General features: G+C 34.6%; 1 protein-coding gene and 3 long non-coding RNA genes across 5 annotated transcripts; 2 read left to right on the top strand and 2 right to left on the bottom strand.

Annotated features, from left to right (window-relative positions):
- Nucleotides 1-204: 204 nt before the first annotated feature.
- LOC149725556 (uncharacterized) lies at nt 205-890 on the bottom strand. Its single transcript, XR_016386321.1, has 3 exons — nt 741-890; nt 547-685; nt 205-326 (listed from the first exon to the last, which is right to left on the bottom strand). It is a non-coding gene; the product is annotated as an uncharacterized LOC149725556 (long non-coding RNA).
- A 2,846-nt stretch (nt 891-3,736) lies between these two features.
- On the top strand, nt 3,737-4,635 carry LOC149725555 (uncharacterized). The gene is made up of 3 exons (XR_016386322.1): nt 3,737-3,872; nt 3,934-4,081; nt 4,534-4,635. It is a non-coding gene; the product is annotated as an uncharacterized LOC149725555 (long non-coding RNA).
- A 3,024-nt stretch (nt 4,636-7,659) lies between these two features.
- LOC149725554 (uncharacterized) lies at nt 7,660-10,884 on the top strand. 2 transcript variants are annotated; one of them, XM_089891144.1, is made up of 6 exons: nt 7,660-7,925; nt 7,981-8,214; nt 8,485-8,559; nt 8,621-8,735; nt 9,076-9,119; nt 9,190-10,884. In XM_089891144.1, the coding sequence occupies exons 1-6, from the start codon at nt 7,697-7,699 to the stop codon at nt 9,273-9,275; spliced, it is 783 nt and encodes a 260-aa protein (XP_089747270.1). In that variant the 5' UTR covers nt 7,660-7,696; the 3' UTR covers nt 9,276-10,884. The 2 variants fall into 2 exon arrangements, with proteins under 2 accessions (XP_089747270.1, XP_089747271.1); XM_089891145.1 differs by lacking the exon at nt 7,981-8,214.
- Nucleotides 10,885-13,682: 2,798 nt separating this feature from the next.
- LOC149725553 (uncharacterized) lies at nt 13,683-15,234 on the bottom strand. Its single transcript, XR_016386348.1, has 3 exons — nt 14,758-15,234; nt 14,538-14,700; nt 13,683-13,790 (listed from the first exon to the last, which is right to left on the bottom strand). It is a non-coding gene; the product is annotated as an uncharacterized LOC149725553 (long non-coding RNA).
- Nucleotides 15,235-16,218: the final 984 nt, after the last annotated feature.

The raw sequence follows: 16,218 nt of genomic DNA, 5'->3' as shown, positions 1-16,218 counted from the left end.
TACTGATCCTAAAAAAGTTAGAACTTCTAGGTGTCTTGCCCAAGGATACAACCCCCACAATGGTAGCGACACCGAGCCTGGGACACATACACTTCGCGGGAGGCGCGATCACATCGGATCAAGAATATTCCCTGATCCCGTTACAATAGATTAACGAAACATAATTCTTAATAAAAATGTAATCCAAAATTAACATTCACAGGGTTTGTTAATTAGGTAATTTATTCAGTTTTTCATTATTTAACACGCGCTTTATCGTTTATTTAAACTTGATTACAGCATTATCTCTTCATTGGCGACGTCATCATCCAATTTGATGTCTTCAACTAAAATAAATACATAAGTTAATCATCAACAAAGTTGTACATGTGGCAACTCCTTTGATAGCATGAGGTGTATGAAGCAAGAAAAACTTGTTATAATGACAGTCGTAGCCCGCCATGCGAGATTAAATTAAGTATTAGTCATTTATACACACTGCTTCATAACGTACGAATATGTATTACGATGGAGCTAAAGCCTTACAATGCAAAGTGCTGTGATTACCGTTTGAGTTTTCGTTCCAAACCCAATGGCGACGGCGACGACGGCGACGGCGACGACGACGACGATAGTAGGCATCCGTAGACTCGGTGAGCACGAGGATCCCGATGACGAGCAAAAGTAGAAGCAATGATTTCCTCATCTGCAGAAACAAGCGTTAGCAGAGAGCCCACCGCAAGTTAGTACATGTTCCTTACTTTGTTCCCTGCAAACGAAAGATGATTCGAATCCAAAATCGATGCCTTTTATACAGATTGCATTGCTATTATGTCTTGGATAGTTTCCGTATATTTACAACAAAGAGAAAGATAGCAGACACATTTCTCGTTCCCTGGTGTCTGAAGTGGGTAAACTTATTCTCTTTTTGACTCAAGCCATTTCGAAACGTTTCTTAAGTTCCAACAAACTAAGTCTCAGTTGAGTGAGGCAACATCCGTTAAAAGTTTCGGAAAAGTATATTATACTGTAGCCTACCAACACTGTGTATACAGCTTTGACTAACGTTGACAAAACGTTAATATGGTTTTTAAAGCTTGTGTTATAAAAACACGAATATATAACTTTTGAATTGGCTTTTAAAAGTTACTTATGCGTTGTTTCGATCGTCATCCATACATTGGAAAACACAAAACAAAAAAAGCCATAAAAAAAGTGTTTTTATAATTAACCCAATACACTAGTTGATTTTGTACGTGAACTACATGCGTATTTCAGAATGGAAAAGCTGTTCAATTAGACCATAGCAAATTAGGTCTACAGAACCATTGGAGTTTGTTAAACTAATTTATTCGAATACAGTAAACAAAGCGCCATGGATGTCTTTACAAGACACTTGTTTTAAAGAACAGTCAACACAAATATAGCCTAAAGTTCCTAAGAATTCACGAAACAATTGGAAATATTAAATATAATGATCTCGGATAGAATGGAAGTCTTTAAAGTAACGGAACCATTGAACGGGAAGTCTCCAAAGTAATGGAACCATTGAACGGGAAGTCTCCAAAGTAATGGAACCATTGAACGGGAAGTCTCTAAAGTAACGGAACCATTGAACGGGAAGTCTCCAAAGTAATGGAACCATTGAACGGGAAGTCTCCAAAGTAATGGAACCATTGAACGGGAAGTCTTTTAAGTAACGGAACCATTGGGTGGGAAGTCTTTATTTACCATTAAAACTCTAGAGACAAGAGACTTCACCCTATTTTAAAACGTTTCATGGATTCTTATGAAGATTAACGTTAGTGTTGGAGAAACGAGAGAAGAGTGTATGATGGACGATAAACACTTCATGCTCTTTCACAACGAAAGCCCACCCTAGCTGTTTTTAAAATGTCATGGGCTTTTGTGAAATTTCACCTACGTTACTGTTGTTAACACCTACGTTACTGTTGTTAACACCTACGTTACTGTTGTTAACACCTACGTTACTGTTGTTAACACCTACGTTACTGTTGTTAACACCTACGTTACTGTTGTTTCACGTACGTTACTAATCGTTAACAGAACAATGTTTTGTAATTTTCCACTTGGCTATACAACGTTGGCAAAGCTTTATTAACCCTTTAATATTATTGCAATAGGCATGTGATAGTGTTTATATTTGGTGTTATCGCTTTACATATATACGCTTAAATGCGTGGTATTGGCATTTATTGATTTCTAGTTAAGGTAACCAAGTCGATCCTGTGTATGGCTGAGAAAACTTTTAGGAAACGTCGACCCAAATATTGGGTAGCACTGTATTACGCATGGTACCGTGGGGTAAGATGGGATACTGTTAGAACACATATTCCCTGATCGTGATTTGAACAATTATTTTGTACACTCAAAAAGAATCGATTATATAATTTTGTAAATAATCTTTGTTTAATACCAAATGAAGCGATAAAAGAGAATTTAATCACTGAACATTTTACCAACGCGAACTTAATGAGAGTATATCGCACGTTGCTATGGATAAGCGGCTGTTGAAAACGACAACCACAAATAAGTTGTGCTTTATTTTAGCTCTTGTTTATATTATGATACACTTTCCGCCAGAACGAACGTTTATTTGAACCTTTTATTTTCTTGAGACATCATTTTCGGGTGTAGGAACCTCTATGTTACATGCGTAGTAACTTATCTGCTAGGTGTAGGCGACCCCGCTTGTTTTCGTTTTTTTTAAATGTAAATATGTTTTGTTTCATATGTTGTTTTTAACCTATGCTTTATCGTAATCAAATACTCTAATAAAATCAATATTCTTTTACAACATGCTGCAAAGGAAAGTTGGAATGCTAATTCTGTATTGATTTAATTGTAGAATTAAATTCCTCAATAAGATGCAATAAAAAATGTTACTTTTACTGAAACGTAACCATAGTTGTCGTCAGTACATCAGAGTGGAAAATTACAAAAATAGTTTAAAATACCAGATGTAAAAACAATAAATCAAGCCTGACTCTAAACGGGGAGTTATTAAAACAAAACGACAAAACACTAACAACTGTTTAAGCTGATAAGATGACCACTCAAGAAACAAATGAAGGTTTAAAGAAACAGAAACAAAAAATAAAGAAACAGAAACTTTTTATACCTTTCGGTATTCCTGGCTGACGTAATCGCTGCTGCTGTATGTATTCTTGGTTAATTGGGTTTCGACAATTGTAACATAATAAAAAGAAGAAGAAAAACAAAGTTTGTAATCGCTGCTGTAATTGTGTGAGCGTGTGTATGCTTGGGTGTGTATGCTATTTAAAAAAATTGTAACCCAGTAAAAAGACAAAAAAAATCAAAAATCGCTCAAAGTATAAGGTTAATGCACAATCAAACGCAAAGTTGCATACGTGATATAATTCGCAAGCGGGCACAAAGTATACAAAACTGAACACCCCAGTTATAACGTCTGTCCTTGCGCTGCCATGCGAGGGTAAATAAGTTACATTCAATCATAATGAATTCTAGACAAGCCAACGTAAGATTTCGCTATGAACAACATATAAGGTAAAACGTTATTAAAGTGTTTTAATAAAATACACAAACGTTTGTTTGAAAAAACAAGAAAGTTTCTGAAGTAAAAACTGATGCGGTCTTTGCGATTGGTACTGAGCAAACAAGATGCTAGTTTTTAAAACGTTGAATAGTTTCGGTGGTTTTTCAGGCGTATTAATCTTTACAGCACGTACTCATGCCTTACACAGGAACTCATCAGTCGTATCGAATCTACGAAATTGAGGGGCGCATTTACTGAAAAGATTAAAACAAATGAATCGGAAACAATCAAACAACCCTGGTAATAAAAGGCGCTGAGTTTTGCAATATTTTATTAGTTCCTCAAAAGAAATAACGTAAGTAACTTATTTGTTGTTGTCTTTTTGTCTGGCTTGTAATAATTACATTTTATTGCAGATGAACAAGTCAGCACTTCTACTTTTGCTTCTCATCGGACTTCTCGTCCTCACTGAAACTACTACTGCTTGGTGGGTTCGTCGTCGTCGCAGTGTTACTCGTCCTCGTACCCATTATGACCAACAGGAAATGCCACAAATGAACGAAAGTAAATTACTGCCCGCAATTGTACTACTTTATATGTCAATTGTAAAAGCTTAACGTCTGTAAAAGTTAACAGCATAATTAAGTTTAAAAAAATGTTTTAACAACTGATGCCGTCGATCAATGGTTAGCGCGCATGCGTTGCGAGTTTAAGGCTCGTCACTGCTACCATTGTAGACGTATTTGTCCTTGGTTAAGACACTTAACAGCAAAGGCCTGAAACCCAGTGGTCACTCATGCTCTGTCTAAATTATCAAGAATACACAAAAAATAAAATACAAATTGAGTCATTAAAATATATACCTATGATAGTTACCTTCATGTTATCTCATAAGCGGGCACAAGGTGTATGAAACAGAACAACCTTATCATAACGTCTGTCCTTGTTACTAATCCATACTAGTATAAATAAGTTTTATTGATTTAACATGTTAATAAAAATATTTAAATTTTCAGATTCAGACATGAATTTCTTCAAATCGATTGCTGAAGAACAATAAGTGTTCATTTATGTTTAAGCTGCAAAAGTACAGTTTTAATAAATTGAACATCAGCAAATATACCTTGTGTTGTGTATCACTCACCTTGTGTTTTATATTTTGTGAATATCTAAACATGCGGAACAATTTCCAACACCGGCTTATTAGCGTCTATTAGAATCTAAAAAATTCACCCACAAAGTTATATACGCGGTAACTTGTAAACGGGCATGAATTAATTAAATAGAAAACTCGTGTTATATGACTGCCGTTGGGGCTCATAGAAATCGTTAAATTTAATGGATAAATTGATGGGTAAACTTATGGATAAATTTATGGGTAAAATTATAAATATTGTTAGCGGTTTATTTAAGGTAGGACGACTTCTCACTTCGAAACACAAAACCAAAATATGTTGCATGGATACCTAGCTCCGCTGTTGTTTTTCGTATTTCGAACGTCTTCAAATAAAGCCCATACCATAAGTTGCATGAGAGGTTGGACGTTATTTGATACACGCGTCACATTTCCAGAGAATATCAATACCTGACTGTGTTGCTTTAAACTTATATTAGATGATGGGTAACGCCCAATGTATAGTGTAAGATATTTATTAGGCTGTAGCATGGCACCGACTGTTTTTGTTATGTTATAACAAATGTCATCGTAAATTCGGATATTTAGGAGGCTGTTATATCGTAACACTTAAATACGTTACAGTCGTTGTATGAAGATAGACCATGAGCACAAGCAGTGTTCGACTTGGTACGAGTTGCTAACTATCATTTCATAAAGTTAACGTTGTACAGTGCAACTAATATTTTATTTCAAACCGACGTTTTCACTAATACGGTATTATTCTAGAATGAATGAATGTTTCCACAACGAGTTAGTAGGTTACATGTTCCTTATTTTATTTCAATGAAACGTTGGCCTTCCGATACAAGATGCTTTGCTTACCGTTTGAATTTTTGATTTCGTTCCAACCCCAATAGCGACGACGGCGATTGTAGGCATCCGTAGACTCGGTGAGCACGAAGATCCCGATGACGAGCAAGAGTAGAAGCAATGATTTCCTCATCTGCAGAAACAAGCGTTAGTTGAGAGCCCACAGCAAGTTAGTACATGTTCCTTACTTTGTTCCCTGCAAACGAAAGACGATTTCGAATCCAAAATCGATGCTTTTTATACAGATTGCATTGCTATTATGGCTTGGATAGTTTCCGTATATTTACAACTATGAGAAAGAAAAGCGTTTCTTGAATTCCAACGAAGTGTATCTCAGTTTAGTGAGGCAACATCCGTTAATACTTTCGGAAAAGTATATTAGGCCTATACTGTAGCCGACCAACACTGGGTATGCAGCTTGACTTACGTTGACAATACGTTATTATGTTTTTTAAAGTTTGTGTTATAAAAACGAGAATATATAATTTTTGGATTGGCTTATAAAAGTTATTTGTGTGTTGTCTAGAACCATACATTAGAAAAAACAAAACGAAAAAATCCACAAAACGATTCACGACTGTATCAAACTATTAGCATTTAAGTGAGGTCACATTAAATGCACTACTCTTATACCGTATTATCATTAATCGTAATTCAAACATTATTTTTAATTCAACATCATATGATTAATATTAACTTCTAACATTGCCTAATTACTGCGTGATTACGGTTTGTCAAAATTCATAAAAACAAACATTTTTAAGCGACCACAACGTTAACTTGTGTAAGTTTACAATAAACAAATAGTACAGGAGTTGTACAAAGCGTTCTTACACATATTCTTTACCAATCACTCAATCCTCATACGTCATAAGTTTCGTTACGATTTATTATCCGAATGTCACACTCTTTTTTCACAAGTGGGCGCTCATTTTTTTTTATTATTTTATGGGGACTTTGAAAAAACGTCGTTTGTGTGAGATATAAAATGTGTATTGGTATAGTATTTCAATATTTTATAAGAAATCGTTTACTAACAGTAAGTTTTACAGTTTACAGACATAAAAATTAACCCCCCAATCCCCTAACCTCCTAACTTGTAACCCCCTAACCTCCTTACTTCTACCCCCAACCCCTAACTCGTGCCAATCACACAAAAAAAACTTTAAAAAAATAAAACGTATTGCACTGTGCGGTCTCGAACCCGGTAAGAACGAAACAAAAAGATTAATCGATGGCACGCAAACCGTTACGCCACAGAGCCGACGATTTTAACAGAACGAAAGAGCGTATATAACCTACCTAATTTGGGAAAGATGTTTTGACTAGTGTTTTATATATTTATAAAGGTATTTTCATTATTTAAGTAATTTGTTTTACACTTATTACCAATTTAAAGTGTTTCTTTGTGTATTTTTTTTTCAAAATTTTAAACTTAATAAGAGCGCCCACTTGTGAAAAAAGAGAGTGACATTCGGATAATAAGTCGTATATATTCTTTACCAATCACTTAATCCTGAAAGGTCAAAACTTTTATTAGTTATACTACATGAATAAATACATTCTGTCTACTGCTCCACAGTCACGGCGACTAGAACCCGTTTTGGTAATTACTTCAGATTTGTTTTTGATCGAGCCCAGTCGACCGTTGTAGTAAAAGGATTAAATAATATAGTAGGGTGGGGGAAGATGGGACACCTTTTCATTTTGTTTTCTCTTTTTATTTGATAGTAAACAAAGAACATCTAATGAATTATAAAACCGTATCTTTACGACTTTCACAGACCGTTGTAAAACACGATCAGGCTAAATATTTTTTTTGATCGAGAAAAAAACATGAAAACATAAACCCAATTCTACTATATTATGTTGGCAATTTAAACAGCGCGTTTCTGAGCGTGGTGTACGGGAGAATTTCTGTACCTTAATAAAATGACGTAATACAGCTCGAAAGGGTACCTGCCCGCCTACGTACGAGGAAGTAACGTACGTACTATACTTTGCGTTTAGTAAGAAGACTATACAGATACTTGCTTTAAATTACATTAGAAACGATATTGTAGTAAAATGTATAGCCTATATAACGCGATTCGTTTTGATTGTGTGTTATCAATATTTAATCTTTTATCCAATGCTAACAAATATGTTCATATGTGTTTTAGTGTTCGTATGGTATCATAAAAAGCCATATTATGTTGTTCGTTTTGCTTCTGTTAAACTTGATTGTCGTGACATCAACCACTGATAGTTGGCATCAACTTGATGGCATCGAATATTACATTGAGTATTCAAATAGAACAACATTGGGAGTTACACAAGCGAAGAATAACTGTGCTTTAATGGGCGCTATTCTAACTGTTGTTAATTCTCAACGGATTCAAGAATTTTTAGTGGAAAATATAAACAGTTCAAAACTAAGAGGTATTTGGCGACAAACGACCTGGTTGTTTTAAATTACTAGTCTTGTATATTTTAGTTGCGTCGTATTCTTTTTACATTGGTTTGAGTTGGATTAACAATACTACATTACAATGGTCGGATGGAACAGTGGTTACTTTGTTATCAGGATATACGTTTTGGAACAGCAGTAGTGAAGCCGTCTATAATCCCAGAAATTTGTGTGTTACGATGGGATGGCATGCCTGTTTAATTGATGGCTTTAAATGGAAAAGTGTATTTTGCAACGAAATACATCATTATATTTGCCAAAGTAAATATAATTGGTTATAACCAAATATGTCTTCTCTTTTCCAACTTTTCATACAAAAACAAGAATGCAAAACCTGTGTTTCCTTTGGCAAGATAATTAATTAATGCAAATTGTTCCAACCCAGTGGTCACTGATGGGCTGTCGAAATTTTCTGCTAATGTTTTTTTCTTTATGGTAACTTATAAAAAAAAATTAAACTTTATTCATTTATTGATTTAATTTATCCACATTGTTCGCTGTGCAACCAATTCTTTACATATACATATTTAGAAAACAATAAAAGAACGACAATAGCTACAACATCAAAAAGACAAATTACTGTTCAACCAAGCACAATTGAAACTTGTAAGCAAAACGACGAATAGTAACAACTTCAAACTATAAACGTTTGTTTAATATCGTGCAGCAACTAAAGCTACAACACACAAGTCTGGTACAAGTGTGATTGGTTATGCCATGATTAGTGTTGGAGCAATCGTTGTCATCGTCATATGTGGAACAATCTACATCAAGTATCAAAGGTTAGATTTATTCTCGCATGTTTGTAGATTCACGTATGTAACTTATTTATACTCGCGTGGCGGAGCAAAGACAGTCGTTATAACACGGATGTTGACAGTCGTAATAACACGGTTTTATACACCCCGAGCCCGTTTACAAGTTACAACGTGTGTAACTTATTTATCCTAGCAAGACGAGGCAATAATAGTCGTTATGTTTTTCACAAGCCCCGTACCCTCTTACAAATTACCACTTTCGTTGTTTATGAAACAGAACAAACGTGTTATAACGACTATCTTTGCCCCACTACGTAAAAATACAAAAGTTAAAGTCAATCATTCAAGATACCCCATGTTACAGATGTAATAAGAATACGGCTCGAAACAATTCTTTCTCGAATGAAGGTATTAAATATTTGATTGGTATAAACAAAATACTTATGTGAACTTTAATCAACAAATTATTAAACCTCAGACGATGGACCTGTCGTTCGTGACAACGTGGTGTACGGCCGAGCTCCAGAACACGTCCAAAACCAAGTCGATCCTGTGTACAGCTGAGAAAATTTTAAGGAAACGTGGTCCTAAATATTGAGTAGCACTGTATTAGGCATGGTACCGTGGGGCAAGATGGGATACTGCTGGAACACATATTTCCTGATCGTGATTTGAACAATTCTCTTGTACACTCAAAAAGAATCGATTATATAATTTTGTAAATAATCTTTGTTTAATACCAAATGAAACGATAAAAGATAATTTAATCACTGACCATTTTACCAACGCGAAATTAATGAGAGTATATCGCACGTTGCTATGGATAAGCGGCTTTTGAAAAAGACAACCAAAAATAAGTTGTGCTTTATTTTATGCTCTTGTTTATATCATGATACACTTTCCGCCAGAACGTACGTTTATTTGACCCTTTTTTTGCTGAGATATCATTTTCTAGTGTAGGGGCCTATCTGTTATAGACAATATAACTCCAATACGAACGTATAAAACAAAATAAATAAATTTAACTTTTTTAACTCTAAAACCTTGTTTTGTTTGCAAATAACGACTGGTTAAGGGCGGGTAAAGACAGACATTATGCAACAAATGTCATATTTCATAAACCAAATTTGCCTATATGTTTTAGAAACACAAATTGCGTATTTAAAAAAAATATTTTTTTTCTAAATTTATTATTGAAATTACTTTAGTATCAGTTTACAATACAAGACATATGGTACGAAACGAAACTCCGTGTTTAGATCGATTCTTACCGACCACACGTTTTATCACGTAGTCATATTTATACAGGAACTGAATATCAGAAACCGCGTTAATTAGGAATCAAAAAATATTTAAATACGCTCTCTGTTGAAAACGGAGAATGAATGAAAGAGAGAATTAACCAGAACCTTAACGGGAAGTTATTAAAACAAAACGAACTAACTGTGTTCTAGCTGGTCTAATAAACACTTTAAATGTCATTCAAAGAGTTTTGTTTTATGTTATTCCTTGTTTCGTTTTTATCGCGATTGTATTTGCTGTATAAATTTGTAAACATTCTTACCATTACTTGAATTAATTATATTTATCAACTTTCTGGCTATACGTACATTAGTTCTAGTGTAAATATTTAACAATCAGATGACATTATTTTATAATCCACACAATGTAATTATGTAAAAGCGAATGTATATGTTAGTTGGCGTTTAGTTGTGTGAAATAGTATCGTTTGCTACGAAAGAGTTTACTGGTTGTGGTTTAGTGGTGTAGTGAAATGTATGTATAAAGACTTTAGTGGTTGGAGTGCTCGTATCTTCCCGTGAAGTTCACTCACCAAAATAAAGCAATCACTCTCAAAGTTTTAAAGGGCCTAAACACACCCCAAATGTACTTCGCTTTAATCGATAGAGTGTGTTTTTCTAATTCCAACGACACCTTACTTGTTTTAATCGGTTCTGTATAACCAAAGATATTCCAGCTCAAACACCGTGAAATTCAAAAAACTGATTTGAAAGTTGCGTGGCGAAAAAAATTGAGAAGTGTACTACCCACGTGACAAACACGTAACAAAATTGTTGAAGCGTGGCCGCTCTCATTCAGAAAAGCGAGAGGCAGTGTTTTCAGCGAAAAACGAGAGAACAAAAAAAACGCAAAAAAGCACAAAAAAAACGCAGGTTTCGCTTTTACGAATGAATCAGTCACGTGACTAGTACGTTCCTACGTCACAATCACGGAGCTCGTAGTAAAAAAAAGATAGCGCTAGAGATCACTGTTTGAGGACGAATATCTCCGCCTATACTGGCCCAATTTTAATAAGCAAAGTATTTTTGGAATCAATAAAACGGTCGCTTTATGAATTAACCATAAAAAATAAAAGTGACGTGGGGTGTGTTTAGGCCCTTTAAACACGGTAACACGTAGTCTTACATATATTACATGGAATAAGACGCATGTTGTATTTAGCGGTTGTCGTTGTGTGTAATCGAAGAACCAAATAAAGTTATTATTATTTTACAACATGTTGCAAAGGAAAGTTGGAATGCGCATTGTGTAGAGTTAAAGTCCTCAATTAGTGTTACTTTTACTGAAACGTAAACTATAGTTGCCGCCAGTACATCAGAGTGAAAAATTACAGAAACAGTTTAAAATACCAGATGTTGGAACAATATATCAAGCCTGAAACTAAACGGAAGTTATTATAACAAAACGACAGAACACTAACTATTGTTTAAGCTGATAAGTTGATCACTCAAGAAACAAATGAACGTTTAAATGATGTGTACAACTCCTTTGTATAACTCCTGTACTATTTGTTTATTGTAAACTTACACAAGTTAACGTTGTGGTCGCTTAAAAATGTTTGTTTTTATGAAGTTTGTCAAACCGTAATCAGGCAGAAATTAGGCAATGTTAGAAGTTAATATTAATCATATGATGTTGAATTAAAAATAATGTTTCAATTACAATTTATTATGATACTACGGTATAAGAGTAGTGCATTTAATGTGTCCCCACTTAAATGCTAATAGTTTGATACAGTCATGAATCGTTCTGTGGATTTTTTCGTTTTGTTTTTTTCTAATGTATGGTTCTAGACAACACATAAATAACTTTTATAAGCCGATCCAAAAATTATATATTCTCGTTTTTATAACACAAACTTTAAAAAACATATTAACGTATTGTCAACGTAAGTCAAGCTGCATACCCAGTGTTGGTCGGCTACAGTATAATATACTTTTCCGAAAGTATTAACGGATGTTGCCTCACTCAACTGAGATACACTTCGTTGGAATTCAAGAAACGTTTTTCTTTCTCATTGTTGTAAATATACGGAAACAACCCAAGCCATAATAGCAATGCAATCTGTATAAAAAGCATCGATTTTGGATTCGAAATCATCTTTCGTTTGCAGGGAACAAAGTAAGGAACATGTACTAACTTGCTGTGGGCTCTCTGCTAACGCTTGTTTCTGCAGATGAAGAAATCATTGCTTCTACTTTTGCTCGTCATCGGGATCCTCGTGCCACCGAGTCTACGGATGCTTTCTACTTTCATCGCCGTCTTCGCCATTGGGGTTGGAACGAAATCAAAAATTCAAACGGTAAGCAAGGCATCTTGTATCGGAAGGCCAACTTTTCATTGAAATAAAATAAGGAACATGTACTAACTCGCTGTGGAAACATTCATTCATTCTAGAATAATACCGTATTAGTGAAAATGTCGGTTTGAAATAAAATATTATTTGCACTGTACAACATTAACTTTATGAAATGATAGTTAGCAACTCGTACCAAGTCGAACACTGCTTCTGCTCATGGTCTATCTTCATACAACGACTGTAACGTATTTAAGTGTTACGATATAACAGGCTCCTAACTATCCGAATTTACGATGACATTTGTTATAACATAACAAAAACAGTCGGTGCCATGCTACATCCTAATAAAAATCTTACACTATACACTGGGCGTTATCCGTCATCTAATATAAGTTTTAAAGCAACACAGTCAGGTATTGATATTCTCTGGAAATGTGACGCGAATATCAAATAACGTCCAACCTCTCATGCAACTTATGGTATGGGCTTTGTTTGAAGACGTTCGAAATAAGAAAAACAACAGCGGAACTAGGTAACCATGCAACATATTTACAAACCAAAAAAATCAAAAAAAACACCCACAAATCAACGTACGTGGAAACTCATAAGCAAACACGAGGTGTATGAACAACCGTATAATAACAACTGTCATTGCCCCTCCACGTGAGGATAAATAAATTACATACGTGGTAAATGGTAAGCGGGTGCGAGGTGTATGAACAACCGTGTTATAACTACTGTAGTTATCCTGTCACGTGAGAATAAATAAGCTGCGTACGTTTCCTTGCTTAGTTTCCCATAACATATCGTGGCCACTTGGTGCTAGCATAGGTATCTAAACACATTTAGGTATCTATGGTTATGTATATCACTGTGTTTTCTAAGTTCTATATTGCCTTCGTTTGTGATCATACTGTATTGGCTGTGTTTACTCATGCATTTTAAGCCGTTGTTTACCCATTAAAATGTGGTCATTTTGGTTTTGTGTTTCGAAGTGAGAAGTCGTCCTACCTTAAATAAACCGCTAACAATATTTATAAATTTACCCATATATTTTTATAATTATACGAAGAAATTTATTAATAATATTACCCATTAACTAATTTATAATTTTACCCATAAATTTAACCATAATTTTACCCATCAATTTGTCCATTAAATTTAACGATTTCTATGAGCCCCAACGGCAGTCATATAACACGAGTTTTCTATTTAATTAATTCATGCCCGTTTACAAGTTACCGCGTATATAACTTTGTGGGTGAATTTTTTAGATTCCAATAGACGCTAATTAGGCGGTGTTGGAAATTGTTTCGCATGTTTAGATATTCACAAATTTTAAAATACAAGGTGACTGATACACAACACAATTTATATTTGCTGATGTTCAATTTATTAAAACTGTACTTTTGCAGCTTAAACATAAATGAACACTTATTGTTCTTCAGCCATTCATTTGATTAAATTCATGTCTGAGTCTGAAAATTTAAATAAAATTATTATCATGTTGAATCAATAAAACTTATTTATACTAGCATGACGTAGTAATAACGACAATTGTTAGCATAGAGGGGTTCGGTTTCATTCACCTCGTACCCGCCTATAAGATACTATGTATGTAACGTCGTAGGTAATTACTTTAATGACTCATTTTGTATTTTACTTTTTGTGTATTCTTGATAATTTAAACAGAACATGAGTGACCACTGGGTTTCAGGCCTTTGCTGTTAAGTGTCTTAACCAAGGACAAATACGTCTACAATGGTAGCAGTGACGAGCCTTAAACTCGCAACGCATGCGCGCTAACCATTGATCGACGGCATCAGTTGTTAAAACATTTTTTTAAGCTTAATTATGCTGTTAACTTTTACAATTGACATATAAAGTAGTACAATTGCGGGCAGTAAACGAGTAAAAATAAACTTACTTTCGTAACTTTGTTTTAGTAACTTTGTAAGTTGAGATTTTTTTTAAACATTTTTATTTTTTGCTTTTATAAGTTGCTGACAATTTAGACAACTGATTGCTGACCACTTGGTATTAGACATGTCGTTAAGTTTCTCGTCCAAAGACATATATAGGTTAACAATCGAAGCAAAGACGAACCAAAAGGTTAGTTAAAAGCACGCTAACCAACTGTGCCACGAACTATATGTTACAACTTATGGTAAACCTTATTATGCTGGTAACTTTTAGAGCTAATATAATTGACATAAAAAACTTACGTTCGTCCATTTGTGGCATTTCCAGTTGGTTATAACGACGACGACCAAAATGACGACGACGACTAAAATGACGACGACGACGGCGGCCCAACAACGCAGTCGTGGTTTCAGTGAGGACAAGAAGTCCGATGAGAAGCAAAAGTAGAAGTGCTGACTTGTTCATCTGCAGTAAAATCACAATTAATACTAGCCGTATATAAAATACAAATAAGTTACTCACGTTATTTCTTATGAAGAACTGATGAAATATTGCAAAACTCAGCGCCTTTTATTACTAGCGTTGTTTGATTGTTTCCGAACCATTTGTTTTAATCTTCTTAATAATTGCGCCACCCATTTTCGTAGATTCGGTTCCACCGATGAGTTTCTGTGTAAGGTATGAGTAGGTGATGCAAGGATTAATAAGCCTGAAAAACAAGCATTTCAAAAATATGCTGCATTTGATCAGAGATGAGTACCAAACGGGAAGACCGCAGTAATTTTTACTTTCCTGTTTTTGGAAAAAGTTTATGTATTTTATTAAAACACTATAATAACGCCTTACCGTATATGTTGTTCATAGTGAAGTCGTACGTTGGCTTGTCCAGAATCTATTATGAATAAATGTAACTTATTTACCCTCGCATGACAGGGCAAGGACAGACGTTATAACTGGGGTGTTCCGTTTTGTATATTTTTTTTGGCGCTTTTTGAGCGATTTTTTATTTTTTGTCTTTAACTGGGTTACAATTATTGTAAAGGTCTTGTCCATGGATACATACTCTCACAAAAGCAGAAGCGATTACATCTGCCGGGAATACCAAAACGTTGAAAAAGTTTCTGTTTAAACATATATCTTTCTTTATTCTGTTTTTACGACATCACGGAGCCATCATTTATACGTTCATTTGTTTCTTGAGTGATCATCTTACCAGCTTAAACAATAGTTAGTGTTCTGTCGTTTTGTTTTAATAACTTCCGTTTAGTTTCAGGCTTGATTTATTGTCTTAACATCTGGTATTTTAAACTGTTTCTGTAATTTTCCACTCTGATGTACTGACGGCAACTATAGTTTACGTTTCAGTAAAGTAACACTAATTGAAGACTTTAAGTCTACAATGATATCAATACCCAATGCGCATTCCAACTTTCCTTTGCAACATGTTGTAAAATAATAATAACTTTCTTTGGTCCTTCGATTACGATAACGCATAGATTAAAAACAATATATCAAACGAAACATATTAAAATTTAATAAGACGAAGGCAAGCGTGGTCGCTACACCTAACAGACAAGCAGCCAGCTATTTATGTAATGAATAACGGTCTAAAAATTTTAGTTTTTGCAAGACAACGACAACCGCTAAATACAACATGCGTCTTATTCCATGTAATATATGTAAGACTACGTGTTACCGGGTTTAAAACTTTGAGAGTGATTGCTTTATTTTGGTGACTGACAATATAAACAATGTAGTAGGGTGGGGGTAGATGGTGCACATTTTTATTCTACATTTTCTTGTTCCAGTTGGTAGTAAACAAAGAATATTCAAAAATTTGTAAAATCGTGTTCCTGCGACTTCCACAGACGATCAGAATATTCAGATACTATGTGTTGAAGGTGTCCCATATTTTCCCATCCAACTATATATTAACAATTTGATTTAAGCAATGCCTGTTAAACGTCTTGTATATAGGCACAC

Source organism: Ciona robusta, chromosome 13 (assembly GCF_009617815.1).
Source record: "Ciona robusta chromosome 13, ASM961781v2".
Classification (NCBI taxonomy): domain Eukaryota; kingdom Metazoa; phylum Chordata; class Ascidiacea; order Phlebobranchia; family Cionidae; genus Ciona; species Ciona robusta.
The sequence above is the reverse complement of the archived record's forward strand: the minus strand, read 5'-3'. Positions and strand labels throughout refer to the sequence as shown.

Excerpts from the sequence above, each read along its gene's own strand:
- LOC149725554 (XM_089891144.1), top strand. The coding sequence starts at position 7,697 with ATGTTGTTCGTTTTGCTTCTGTTAAACTTGATTGTCGTGACATCAACC. Across the intron at positions 8,215-8,484 it reads ACATCATTATATTTGCCAAA|AAAACAATAAAAGAACGACA; the intron begins GTAAATATAATT and ends ATACATATTTAG. Across the intron at positions 9,120-9,189 it reads CAATTCTTTCTCGAATGAAG|ACGATGGACCTGTCGTTCGT; the intron begins GTATTAAATATT and ends ATTAAACCTCAG.